The sequence below is a fragment of the Rhea pennata genome, chromosome 1, assembly GCF_028389875.1.
Source record: "Rhea pennata isolate bPtePen1 chromosome 1, bPtePen1.pri, whole genome shotgun sequence".
NCBI lineage: Eukaryota > Metazoa > Chordata > Aves > Rheiformes > Rheidae > Rhea > Rhea pennata.
Genome location: NC_084663.1, coordinates 171,984,107 through 171,998,253, shown reverse-complemented (window position 1 = coordinate 171,998,253; position 14,147 = coordinate 171,984,107). Strand labels below are relative to the sequence as shown.

Genomic DNA, 14,147 nt, shown 5'->3' with positions numbered 1-14,147 from the left:
GCGGCCCTTGGTTCCCCAAACTGGAGGCATGTACGTGCATGAGAGAGGGGATTTGGCAAATGTTTGTGACTGAAGTTTACTCAGATGTCTCAGTATGCCGCTGAAAATGCTGCTTCCAGTAACAACTGAAAAACCAAAAAGACTGAAAAAGCTCCAGTAATAACAAGAAGCTACTTACATGCATGAATAACCTAAGTATGAGAAAGCAATTATACCTAAAGCATTTCCCTGTTGTGTACATATTCTGTTATCTGATGCTTTTTTCCTTCTGTTGAATATTACTATAAAATCTTACAGTTCTGTCCCTGGTTAGCTCACTAATGTTCCCTCCTACAGCACCAATATATTTACAGTGTTAATACTTTTGATTTTTCACATATTTTAGATCATTAGATACTCCCAGGACTAGTAAAGCAGTCTAAGTTTAAAAGATAACCATAACTTGGGACCAAAATACGTTGTTTGTGGCAGTCTCATGGTCACTGTCTGTCACCTACATAAGCAATCCCAACAGGGACCGATTTGCAAATAGCAGCAAAGGTTTAGCATATTTTTCTGCATCAGTGTAAGCGAAAATACTGCTTTCTTTTAAAGTCCCTCCTACAAAATAAATGCTGCTTGTGTGGAAACTTGCAGCATATCCTGTCTGACCTGGATGAACAGGAATAGTAAGATTAAGCTACAAATTTAGGATATATGAGCATCAGAAGACTTTTTATAGCTTGTGTTAATCTTATGTTTGAAACAAACAAGAACTAAATATTTGAAGATTCAATTACAGTAAAGGGAAGACATCTATTAAAATACTAATGGATTAAAATGTTAGATAAATGTTACTTTAGTACCTCTGCAGCAAAAATGTCTACTTGTATTTGCTCTGATCCTTTAAAACGTAAATATTTTTCCCTAGACAAATTTAAGATCTCCACTGTTAATATTTCAAGTTACGCCCTACTTTAATTGAAACATGTAAAAACAGCATCTTGTTCTCGTTCATCTGAAATGAAAGCATTGTTTCCTGTGTTATAAACTTTGTTTTTTCCCTCTTTAGGAAAAGCAATGGTATGGACAGATTTTACATGGAGGGTTGCGTGGTTCTGTGTGTTCTCCCCTTCCCCCCCCCCCCCCCTTTAATTTACGTTAGTTATCTGAGCTGGAGGTTCTCTGTGGCAGATGTGGGCAGTCACCTCGTTAGTCACCTGTGTGTGTGTGTCGGGCAGCGGGATGGCCGGGTCGGTTCGCGCGTTAAACCTCAGTCGGGACGAAGTCCGAGCGCCAGCCTTGCCCGCGGCGTGCTGGGGCGCAGCGGCGTGCCTGCAGCCGGCTTCCCTGGGTACTTGCGTCTCGGGACTCGATTGCTCTGGTGGCTTCGGGGTGGCGGGAATTGGGTGCGAGTTTGCTTGGCTTTGGTTTTGTTTTTGTTACAACATTAAAATGCGAAGTCGTTCCGGTGACTAGAAAGCAGCGCGTTTCCTGAATGTGCCCCCCGCGCTTGCCGATGAGGGGGAGAGTGGGGACGGAGGCCCTAATCCAACTTCGGGCCAGTAGGCAGCTCAGTTGTCTTTGCTGACCAGTTTCTGTGTAGGCAGTCGCACTTCTGCAAAAGCTGCTTCTGTCGTTGTCTGTGTGAGTCTTCTCTGTTCCCACGAGTCCTGCTTGGTAAGCTGTTTTGTTGCTGATGCATGTTTTGTTTTTTTTGTTTTGTTTTGTTTTCCCTCCCCATAGTGCTTTTATTTCAACCTCCCAAGGAGTTGTTCAGAGTGTGTTGATTTTCCTGTCCAGGGCAACCTTTCTGTTGTTGTCTCGCTGTATCACCCAGGTTGATGCTATAGAGTAGTCCGGCTGCGACGCGGCCCCACACAGGCTCACTTGGCTCTTGATCACTTCGTCTCCAGTTTGCAAAGCTGTTCATGACTTTAGGTCAGGTAGCAACCAGTGCAGCGCTGAAGAGGTAAATGGTTCAGAAAAAAGGTTTAAGAAATGGAATATATATAAAGATTTGTTTTCAAAGTAGATAAATTAAAGCTTTGGCTAGAATGGGAGCACATAAGTTATGAAACATGAATATTAAGATATTTAAGCACCTAAAAAGTGTTCACCACTTCTTATTTCACTTTTTAAATAACCATTCCTTCCTAAATTTCATTCTCTGTGTAAGCTGAACTTTTTTCTACAGCAGGCAAAAGTGTCATCCAACTCCAGTGTGCCACCATTATGATTTGAATTGCTTTGAAAAGTATCTTTCAGTAACCCTTTTTTTATATACACTTATTGACTGCAAAGATTTTTCTTTTAAGGGCAAGTTGAACATTTGGGATGTTCTTGCATGACAACTTTATTTTTCAGTTTCTTTGTTTAATTAGGAGCATTTAAGGTTAAGGGGTCCCCTGCCACTTCTATAACCAACTTTAAAAAAAAAAAAAAAAAAGTATGCAGTTCATCTGGCAAATTTTAAAATAAAATACTCCTTACTGCTTCAGAAAGATGTATAAATACCCACTTTTATTTGACTGAAATTAATTGCACATACAGATGAATAAGTAAATGTTTGGCTAAGGTTGAAATGGGCATGTATCAACTAGGACAGCAGCTTTAGAACTAGTTTGCATTCAGAATGTTTACGGAACTAATAGTTATTTATTTGAAATTTGAATGTCATGATATAAAATTCAATTTGAGCCATTTCTAGTCATTTAAACTTTACTTTGCCATTGCAAGTTTTACGTCCGACAAGAACATCTACTTCCTTTTAGTTTATGGTGCCAATCAGCGTATACAGTAAGTTTTTTTTTTTTTTAACAGGCAAACAATTAAGAGACTAAATATATTTTATTTGACACTTGTCAATGCAATAATCAGGATAAACAATATCTTTCTAGCATTTGTGGGATGCCTTGCTTGATCTCAAATGTTTCTTGGAAATATCCTTGCTTTTTCTCCAATACTGTTTTCTTAAGCCAGAGAGATCCTCCTATAAGTATTGGAGGAAAAATTTCACTGCCATACCTGAGATTGTTGACAATTTTTCTGGCAAATTACATATAAAAAATTCAGGGTGTAAGTAGCTGATGAGCAGAGACCCATGCTTCTCATACCAGCCATACCAGTAATCCTGTTGCCTCCTTGCTTTCTCTTTGCTCATTGTTTTTGTTCATATTTTGTAAAAAAAAAAAAAAAAAAAAAAAAATGCTTTTTAGAGAGGTTTGGCATGTTATTCTTAGGAGGCATACCACAGCAAGACCCCATCATTATGATGATGATAATATAAAATAACAGTAAAAGTTTTCAATAATCATTTTTTCCCTTTATAAATATCTGCTCTGATTTATTATCAAAGGAAATTTTGACTGAAGGTTGGAGAACTTCAACATCCCTTGAGCTGAAATTATGTTTAGGGATTTGGGATGTAGAGTAAAACAGGATGACTTTGCTCTGAGTAATACAGCAGGAATTATTCCAGTTTAAAAAAAAAAAGTCTTATGGATGCAGAAAGGAGTGTTCGTATTGACCAGCATATTATGATCAATGACAAAAATACTCATCTCTTCCTGCCTATTTACTTTTGCTGTGTAATTAGATCATATGGCCAGTTTATTGATGGGCATTTTTCTTATTTTCTGCCACCCAGGTCTTTTCCTCAATGGAGTCTTGCCTGTCATGGATTTTAGCAATGAATTGTGAGGACTTTATATGAGGACCTTTGTTTTGTAGTCTCAAATCCAGGCATTGCTTTTGACTCCTGCAATACTGTTAGGGTAGGCAACATCGCAAGTTCGTGGCTACAGTTTACAGGGAAAAGGTTCTGTGGCTACTGTGTCCTTGAGCACTTACTGCTGTCTTGGGTGTCTGCTGGACCATAAATTAAACGTGTTTTGAAAGGAAGATAGAATAGTTTCCTGTATGACCGTGACTGTTTTGGACCACACATTTCTTCCAGCTAACAGAGGTGAAATACCAGCAGAGTTTTCTGTCAGGGAAGATATAAATGCCTATGCCTTCCTGCATGACTTCTGTCATGTAGAATAGAGATTTGGCCTATTCAGAAATGAGCTGCTCTTTTCCACTGCTTGACTTTGAGAAAGCTAGTAACTGCCATGGCTGGGCTGTTTGCTGTCAAGCAAAAGGTGCCCACATGGTGCCTTGCTTGATTTTGTCAGTTGTGTGTTCAGGGCTGTGCGTGCAGCAACTATCATCTGCCCTATCATCCTGATCGTCTGGGAGGGATTCTGAGATTCCTGCTGCAACAAACTATGACTTTTGAAGACATTCAGAGAGGAAGAACAAGTGGGAGGAGAAGTCTGTCTGGGTGGAAAGTCTGAAAAGGCCAAACACCACAAGCTCGTCTTTTCAAAGAATAGTGGCGGTATTTTTGTTGACAGCTGCCACTTTCACCATTTAAGGACAAGCTTGTTTCCAGCACGATGATAAAGGACTACAAGTAGCTATGAAAGAGGGAGGTAGAAACTTTCACAAGTCTTCACATAGTGTATCTGAAGGTTCCCCACCAAGCTCCTGCCAATTGTCACAGTCCAGGAGAACCACCAGTTCCTATAGATATTCAAAACCTGCCAGGCCGAGAGATAATGGCACAGACCCAGCTCTGCCTAGGTGGGCACGGTGATAGGATCTAGGGAAGTTGGCATGCATAGCCTTAATTCTGTTCTGGAGACTGTCCTACAACATCAGACTTGTATTGTTATTCTAGTTTGCGTGTGGATGCGGGTTTTCTTTAACTTGGCTCTTCTTGCTGCAGGCTGAGTTGGGAACCTGAGGTTCATAAATCAATTTAGTGTCCTCGAGGTCATTGCGTGATTAATTGCTTGCCTGGTGAGATCCCGTTGTGACCCAATATTAAGGATATTTGTCATACACTGTTCAGAATCTGTTTTGAATCTTCCATCCCTAACCTACATCAGGGAGTTCTGCACTTTATGCTGATGCAATTAGCATTTATCAAATCAGGATGTGGGATCCTTTTATTCATTTGAGTTGATATAGTCTAAACGGGGCTGACTGGGGAGACGCCAGCTTTGGTGTTTTCACCATAGCAAAATTGAAAGGGGAAGCCTGCAGCTGCCTTACGTTTTTGTGACCTATGGCCTGTGCATGAGAGGCAAGCCGTTTAAACGCTTCTCCGATCTATCCGGAAAGCTGCCTTTCTCAACCATTTGTATTGAAACACCAATTTGACGTGAACACCATGAATGTTTTTATTAACATTGAAAAACTTTCACCTTTTAAATTATTTTTAAGGCAGGAAAGAACTATTAGCGTCAGCTGCATTTGGCCTTCAGTGGGACAGGCCAAATGCTAATTTTTGGCTTGAGGCTTATAGTTAGTATATTGTGCGTTGTGCTTTTTCTTCAGTCTACTCATGATTTCAATTTTGTGCCATATTCAGAGTGTCTAATCTTGGTTACTCCTTCTTGTCTCTTCCTAGAGAAATTACAGCAAACTTCAACTTAATCCTGTATGCATAAGGATTTTTAAATATGCTTAAATTCTTGTGAAGGCTTGATTTGCATACTATTTGAAGTAAATTGCTTGGATCTGGAAATTGCAAGTTACCAAAGTTATAGGGGATGCTTTCTTCCAAAAACTAAACTGTTTTATAGTAGCAGTTAAGTGTGATTTATTATATAGTCTTCTAGTTAAGTCATTGCCCTCTGTCTATTAAACAAGCAAAAAAAGATGGAATAGATGAAGGAAAGATTTACAATTTGTAAAGACGTGGTGCTCAAAGATGGATAAAATTGCTTTTGCAAGATATTTCCTTTATTGTTTGGTGGATCATGTGATCCAGGTGGCTGAGAAAAGTCCAAAATCAATTACGTCTATTACATAAGTGTACCACACCCAATAAAACCTGTTTTAATGAATAAACAGTGACTCAGAAATCACAGACATTGTTTGGAGATGTAATATCTGAAGGTGAGATTCATTTAATCTTAGGCTCTTAAGTTGGAGAAGTCTGAGCCAGTCAATGAGTATTTGGAGTTTTTGTTTTGTTTTTAAATGATACCCATTTCCTGTATAGACTATAGTTATAGCTATGTTTGATCTCTTGCAGCATGTATGAACTAGACAAAAGTCCTTTCTGAGAAAAGTTTTCTGTCCCTGTATGACAGCTTGGTTTAAAATAGAGTACTTCTTTCTGTGACATCAACAAAACCACGGTGTTGCATAATTTGGAAGATGTTTCGGTTTCAGGTCGTCAGTATTAAATTGTTCCCAGAAAAATACTTTTTAATTACTTAATTATTAGTTATCCTTTGCAAGTCGGTGTTAGCAAAAGCTACTGTGGCTATACTGATGCTTTATTTTCATGTCACCACACCATGTAGTCTTCAGAATCATAAGGTCAGTTGAACAGCTTCATCCTGTCTAACTAATCCATGTGGAGTGTCACAAACAGTTTACTTGAGATACTTCCAGTGTAAAGGTGTCTTATGTTAATTGGTAATTAAGAAGCCTGTAAGTCTAATACTAGCAATCTCGTTCTAACTTGGTCTTGCTTGTAGTTTGGAGGTGGCTTCCTGCTAGCTGAGATCATGTGCCAGGACACTTTGTGTTCCACTCACCATTTTGGAGAATTACTTCTTCTTGGTTTTGTTTTTTACTTGGAAACGAGCACAGGCTGCGCCTTTGAACTATGAGATGTACTGCTGTGTGCCACCTCTGTGTCCTGGAGGGCCTGTGCTGAAGTATAATGAGTCTTCAACGACAGACACATGCTTCTTGAGTCCTTGAGAGTAACCTCTTAGGAGTGACCTCCTTAGGTACATGCAGTACTAAATTATTAAGGAATTTGGACCTGAGGATTGTTCGCAGAAACCTAAGGCATTCCAGCTTGGGGATAGGCCCGACTCTAGCGCAGTGACATTACCTGAAAGAAATGTATTGCCTTCTGCTGCGTGCATGACTTGTAAGTTGTCCATATTAAATCAAACGCTTGCACTGTGTAGATAGGTATCAGAGGGAACTCTAAAATGAGAATAGCTTGTGTATTTTGCAAATTGAAGCTTGAAACCCAACCCAACCAAGTCCTGCAGCTCCCACAGTAGCACGATTGTACTGCATAGCATGCACGTTTTAAATTTCTTACAAATTAATCCCTTTATTCTACAAATAAGCTAATCTGGGGAACACAAACACTTGCATTTAAACTTTTAATGCTGTTCTTTCACAGGCTACTTTTCTCAAGAGTTGCTGTCACAAAATAAAGCAACTTTTGATACAAGCTTGGATGTAAAAGACCTTATTTTGTTTGAGATAGCAGTGATTTTGAAATGCTTTGTTTTTCTAAGTGATTCTTGAAAATGATATCACTAAGATGCAACATCTATTCTTTTTCTAACAATAGTCTGTTTCTATAGCCTGTTTCTATAGAAAACTGTATAAACTACAGTTCACCCAGGGCAATTGATCCTTTGTTGTTAAAAGCCGAGGGTTTTCTCCCCCACCCCAGCAGTGTTAACATTTTTCATGCCTTGAGTTGGTCTGTCATCATTCTTTGTCTCTCTCTCTCTCTCTCTTTTTTTTTTTTTTTTTGGTGAAATTCAAGACTAAAGCTTTAAATCCAAAAGTCTTTTGGAATATCTATTTTTTTTCAATAGCAAGTTTAAAATTAGGTTATTCTTAATCCAATAAAATTATGTAAAATCTAATTGTTTAAGTTTTAGGATTTCTGGTGCTAACTTAGAGGAAAAAAAAAATAACAAGTCTTAAGAGTTCACTCCTCTCCCTTGCTTCTTTATTAACCAAGCATGAACCTTAGCTCAATTCTTTCACCGCTAATTTCCCTAATTTTGGTAAGCAATAACTTTGGTCTGGTTACATATAGATTCCCCAGCACTTTTAATTTATGTACCTGAAGTCCTGTGCAGTGCTAGGGACAGCCAGCATCCCCAAAAGGAGGTTCATAACAATCAGGTGACTAAATCTGGAGACATCTAAATTCAGCATGAAGTGCACTTCTTAGTATTTGATTCCTACATGAAACTGGGGTAAAACCCTCTTTTGGACTGTTTTGGAAATATTTCTTTCTCGCCTGTGAGCTGATCCTAAGAAATCTGTCAGATTTGGTCGCTCCAAGGGACATGAGTCCTTGAGGGGGATCCAGAATCCAGGTGAGTTCAGACTTGAGAGGGTTGCTGCAGTGAGGGGCCCTGTCCAGAGGGAGGGAGTTGATGCTGGAGGGTTTTGGGGGTGTTTTAAGCTTCCCCCCCTTTTTTTTTCCCCCTTTTCTTTTTTCCTTCCCTTTAAGGACCACAACTCATGTCAAACTGCCGTAGGTGCAAGTGGCAGAGAGAACCTATTAAAATACTTCTTGCTGTGTACCTTGAGTATACGCACTCTAAAGTGAAATAGAAGAGAACCATCCTTTCCCCTGCCCTTTGTTTCAAATTTGTTACTCTTTCCAGTTTGGTGGTTATTGTATTAGAAAACAACAATAAGTATTCCTGTAGAATTTAATTGAAGGCTGATCTACATTGAAGGAAACTATTTGCGGATGTTGCATTTGACTTTGAGGCATAAAGAATTTTTACTTTTTTGAAAACTTACTACTTTCAAAATTAACATAATAAGAATGAGGATAGTATGAACCAAGTGTGGAATGGAATGACCTATCTGCAATACTATTGCTTAGATACTTTTGTTAGGGCTGGTTTTGTTTGTGTGTTTTAACTACCAATTATTATTTTTTTATAGACGGTTACTGGGAAAAGCTTTGGAACAGAAGACTTCCGAGCAGCTCTAGAAAATGGAGTCCTGTTGTGTGAGTGAGTATTGTGAACAAGGCACTCAGTTACCTATTACATCCACTGTTTTTTTTTTTCTCTATTAAAAAAAGTTACTGTAAATTATCTGTGATGGTTGTTCTCTAAATCATGTATGCTATGTACTTGTGTTAAAGAAGTTTATTTCAGAAGTGAATGTTATAACATTGTAAATTAAAGATAGTATGCATGATTTCATGTGTATATTGCTTACTGATACTCCTCTTCGGTATGAAAAATGAGAGAGGTTATTTGATCTTCTGAGGAGTTGTGACTACATCCAAATGACATGTCAGATGTCATTTAGGAATATGCATACTTTATAAAATACACACTTTTTAACAAGCACTTTAAGATGATAAAAATAAATGAACTGGATTTCAGCATGATGTAGAAATATACTTACTTGTATGGGCACATGCAGTCTTGGTTTCAGTACTTTCTGGACTGACTTTACTAACTTCAATAACAGTATTGGGAAATCAGCTTTTTGTCAGCTATTTTCTTTAAAAAAGCTTCCTTGTGCTTATATATTTACAGGCTTGCAATAATGGGACTTGTCTGGTTTGGTTGCCAGACTGAATCAGAGGTGTGAAGTGTCCACTTGTCAGGTCTCTTCCATGCATCTGTAACTGGTTTTATACTTATTAGTATAAATTGATTGCTAGCAGTGCTAATCCCTCAGGGTTTTACAGAATGGCATGTATAAATGTCATTTGAATGCCGCAAAGAGAAATTTTATTAGAGATTTCCATGGGAAAATTAAAAATTCCTTGGAATCTCAGTCACTCTCAGATCAGTTACATTCATCCAAGCTAACTTTTAGAAGTTTTTTTTTTAATTTGTTAGTATATATGAAAAATGACCAAAGTAAATGCAAATAAGCAAACTTCCTGCATCCGTCCTTCTGCAGATATTATTACCTTTTCTGTCTGTTCTGTCCTTTATTCTTTTGCTTGGGCACCTCTCCTTTCAGCCTATTCTGCTAGTGCTTCTGCAGTCATCTTTCAGGGATTCACTCATATAACATAGGTGAATTATTTTGATGATTAAATGCTGCTATAGAGAGGAAAATTGTATTTTCATTACTGATGTAATCAAATATTAACTAGTAAGAATGTCATAATAAAATAGTTTATGCTTTAAGAAGAGCTACTTTAGCTATATATTTAGTGGGACATGTGTGTTATGTTCAGCTGTGGCTTTTAAATAGTGATTTTTAAGAATTGGCACTGAAATGCTATTTTCTAATCCTCAGTCTTTCTTTTTGACATTCCTTTGGCAAAAAGAATATGAGCTTCCATTTGCCAAATGCAAATCAGTTACATTTATATGTAATTAATAGCCATATGCAAGAAAACATTCTGTAATTTCTCCAGCTGAATAGTTTGCCTTAGGAGGCAAACAGCATCCTTTAAAGGAAAAGGTGCCTAATTATCTTGAACTGAATCATTTAGACATCCCCCTGTATCGTTTTAAATTTGACATACTTGAGGTAGAAGAAGTCATTTTCATAGAAATTTTATGGAAACAGATAAGAGCAAGATGTGAAAGTTTTTCAGATATCTGCTTTTGTAAAGTAAATAAAGCGCAAAATCTTAAATAAGAGGCAAACTAGAGCCAGTGTTGCTTATTACACTGGTTCAGCGCTGACATAGCTCCTTTGACTTCCAGAGGGGGAGAGTCTCTGGAAGTGATATGTTTGACTTAAACTACAGCAGATCAGATTTATACTTCCACCATATTTCTGTAGCATCCCAGTTGCGTTGTTTGGCACACTGACTGACCAAGTGTGCAAGTTAGCTGGTTGGCTGATCAGTAGCTGACAAAAATCATCTTACAGTATAGTAGATCTCCTATGCATATATTAGCAGAAGAAAGCCATTAAAGTTATCCTAATTGCATGCTATGTCATATTTTAAAGTACATTAAAGCTAATAAAAATGATGCATATGGAATATTAAGCACTCTTTTTAGAATTGCACTCAAAACAGATAACTACTTTTTTTGTGCAAAAGTCATCAGAAGTATTCTGTTTAGCAAATAGTTTGTAATGTAGAAATCTCAGGACCTGCAGCCATTCTTTCCTTTTCTGAAAGCATTTAGAAATCCATCTTCCATTCAATTTTGTTTACATAAGCGCCATTGTTTTTCTTTGTTTTTCTAAATAAATATGCTGTTTAAGTTTAAAAAAAAAGAAAGAAAAACACATGCGCGCGCACACACACACACGCGCGCGCGCGCACTACTTTTCACCCACACAGTTTTAAACTCCAGGTCTCAACTTTGCATTGGTGTGGGTAGATGACAAAAAGATGCTTTATGGCCAGACTCTCTACCCACAGACTTGTAGCAATAAACTGAGGAAGTAAGTCCAAAATCCACAAAAGTATTTAGGCAGATGGAATCTACAGGGTGTCCTGAGAATCTAGTTCTCTGTTTGTCCTGTGCTCTGTGTGATTTTAAATGAACCAGACATTTTCCCTACCTCAGTGACTGAAACCCAGAGAATATGGATATGAGGAATCCTGTGTATTTGCGTTGTTGCCTCATCTTTGCACAGCCAGATGTGTGTTCGAGTTTGTATAATCGCTAGTGATGCATTTGTCCATCTAATCTTAGTTTAATTATGAATCCTAGAAAACATAGGGTAGTGATAATGTGAAGAAAAATTACAGTTGCAATCTCAGCAGAAGTATTTTACTTTGCACATTATGTAATAAAAATGGTGGTTATGCACATCATACTGGGATTGACAGTGACACAAATTCCTGTGCTTACAGGAATTTCAGAACTTTCACAATGAAAATTAATATTTTGATTTTTAGTATCTGCTACATCAGAACTCTTATCAGAAAATTCTTAGATGGGAAACTTGAGTCTGATTAACATTACCACGCATGCACTTATGGCTCCATTTCTTCCTAGAGCTAATCATGCATTTCTAATTTCTTTTTCTCACTTTGTCATTCTTAGCAACCTTTATTTTTGTGACTTGTCCTACTTTTTGCTTCTGCAATCTGTTGTTTGCTTGTTGAATTTTGGAAAACTGATTAACAAATGTGTATTACTTGGATTTACATGTTCAATTTTTTCTTGGATCAAGTCACATAAATTAGCAATATATGCAAAATATTTCTTAATAAACTCATATAATAATACTCAATAATACTCATGCTTAAAGTTGATTGCATAACAGGAATTCATGTGACTTCTTTTTAGTTTGATTAACAAGATCAAACCTGGCATCATTAAGAAGATTAATCGCCTATCAACTCCAATAGCTGGCTTGGTAAGTAATAATGTCAGATTTAGTACCTGCATAATTTTGCTAGTGGTGTGTTTTGGGGTTTTTTGTTTTGTTCTGGCTTTTTATTTAAATGGTTGTCTTTTGTTCTTAAACAGCCTCATACACAAACTACTTCAGAAATCGTTCTGCTAGAGAATGGACAGACTAAGAAACATTCTGTATAGCCTAAGTATTTCTAGAATTTACTTCTCCCCAAACCCATTAAAGCTTAGGTTGCACTAAAATAACCCAGATCATGTGTAGATCTCTTTAGACTTCAGTTAAGGAATTTCACAATATTTTGGTTGTAAGTCTCATTGTTGTGGAACAAAAGAAAAATCACATAGGAAATCCTTTAAGATTACTGTGAAAATAAAATGATTCTATGTGTTGCTGACAAACTTGCAGGTCAGGGACTGTAGGATAAATTTTGTAGCCGTTTGGCATCATGAAAAAACAAATGTTCTTTACCGGTTTTTGTTGGGAAAGTAGTGTGTTTTGGGTATCTTTGTCACCATCAATGTCTCTTACTCCTATGATGAGAACTGTTTCTTTTATTTTAAAGGACTGAAGGTGAACGGGGACATATACATGATTTCCTGTAACAAGTAGAAGATTCCTTCTTACGGCAAACATACAGCCGTTATGTTGAGGAAAAGATATTTAATTTCATATCGCAAGTAAAATGCAAAACATCTGCTGATACTTCTAATTATACATTTTAAAGGCATAAAATGCCTACTTTTGCAGGGCAACAATATGGCTCTCTAGAGAAGAAGGCGTTCTGTTGGTAACTTGGCTGATGGCCGTAAGGTTGGATTAGCTTGCCATGTGTTTGTGCAAGCTCAGAATGTGCATTTCCACATGAAAGGATTGTGTGAAGCGTTAGTTGCCCTTGTCCGAGAAGCGCTCAGGGTCTTGGACTTGGGAATAATGAGTGCAGCACATTCTTTTCCCATAAAGCATCCAGGAAAGAATTCAAATTAAACCAAAATCATCTTGGGGAAGACAGCATGGTTATTCTATTGCTAGTCTGATGGCCTAAATGGCCTCTGAAGTAGCCATTAATCCAAACCAGAAAACCATGGAATAGATTTCATTTTTGTGGTGGCTTGAATCATAACTTTGTAAACTCCCATTTATACATGCTTTTATTTTGTTTCCAGATACAAAAATTTGGAGTATTCCTTAGGTGTGTAGTTCATATCTTGCACTTACTTGTATATTATCATTCCCTCAATTTGTTACAAGTCTGCAAAAATTCAAGAAAGGGGAGGAAGGGTGAATGAGTCTAGTTAACCAAGATTGTCCAGTGGTATTGTTGACTTAAAATATCACTTGCAGATAATCATTGGGAGAGGTGATGTTTTGTGTTAGCTGATGGAAAAGATTTTGCATAAATATATTAATTTCAGAAGATCACGATTATGATGCCTATAACGGGAGAGAAGGTTTTCTTTCCCTTTACTTAAGAGTGTACCAGGTTTTGAAGAGACCAGCTCTCATCCCTGCATACTGTTTAGTGTATTAGAAGCTATGTGGGGGGGTTATCTGGAGAAACAAAAGTATTGGTACCTAACAGTCTCGGGATACTGTGAATCCACGGGATTTCAAGATGGAAAGGATTCACTGTTCCTCTTGAAGTAATTCCCAGAGTAACACGCTTCTGCTGGTAGCTTTTTTGTCTGTCTTTGAAGTATAGAAGAATAAGGCTTACAGTGCTCCTAGATATACAGCTTGTTAAGAAATTATTTTGTAGACTTGTGTTATGTTTTGGAAATATTTTCATCATTCATAAGTTGATTCTTCCACAAATCTTCCTCTAGATTGTGTTCTCCATGGTTTTGTATATACTTCTGTGGCTTTTGTTTCTGCTGTATTCAGTGCCTGTATTTCTTAAATTGATTTGCTATTTTCCAGGCCTGTATGAGGCTTGCAAATACTGTTAGTAGGGGGACTTTTTTGTAATGAACTTAAATTTAAGTGTGTGGTGTATGTTGTTTTTTTTTTTTTTTTTCCCTTAACGATAAATAAGCGCTTTGACTTGAATGTGGGTCTTGAAATTCCTGTGCATCTTT

At 37.4% G+C, this 14,147-nt stretch overlaps 1 protein-coding gene across 10 annotated transcripts in view; it reads left to right on the top strand.

Moving 5' to 3' along the window:
- The window catches only part of LMO7 (LIM domain 7), a 131,208-nt gene that overhangs the window by 26,622 nt on the left and 90,439 nt on the right, over positions 1-14,147 (top strand). For 9 of the 10 annotated variants that reach the window (XM_062566895.1, XM_062566890.1, XM_062566889.1 and 6 more), the window contains exons 2-3: positions 8,713-8,783; positions 12,003-12,072. In XM_062566895.1, the coding sequence (XP_062422879.1) occupies positions 8,713-8,783; positions 12,003-12,072 (141 nt within the window). The remainder of the gene's footprint in view (positions 1-8,712; positions 8,784-12,002; positions 12,073-14,147) is intronic. The other variant, XM_062566891.1, reaches the window with a different exon arrangement.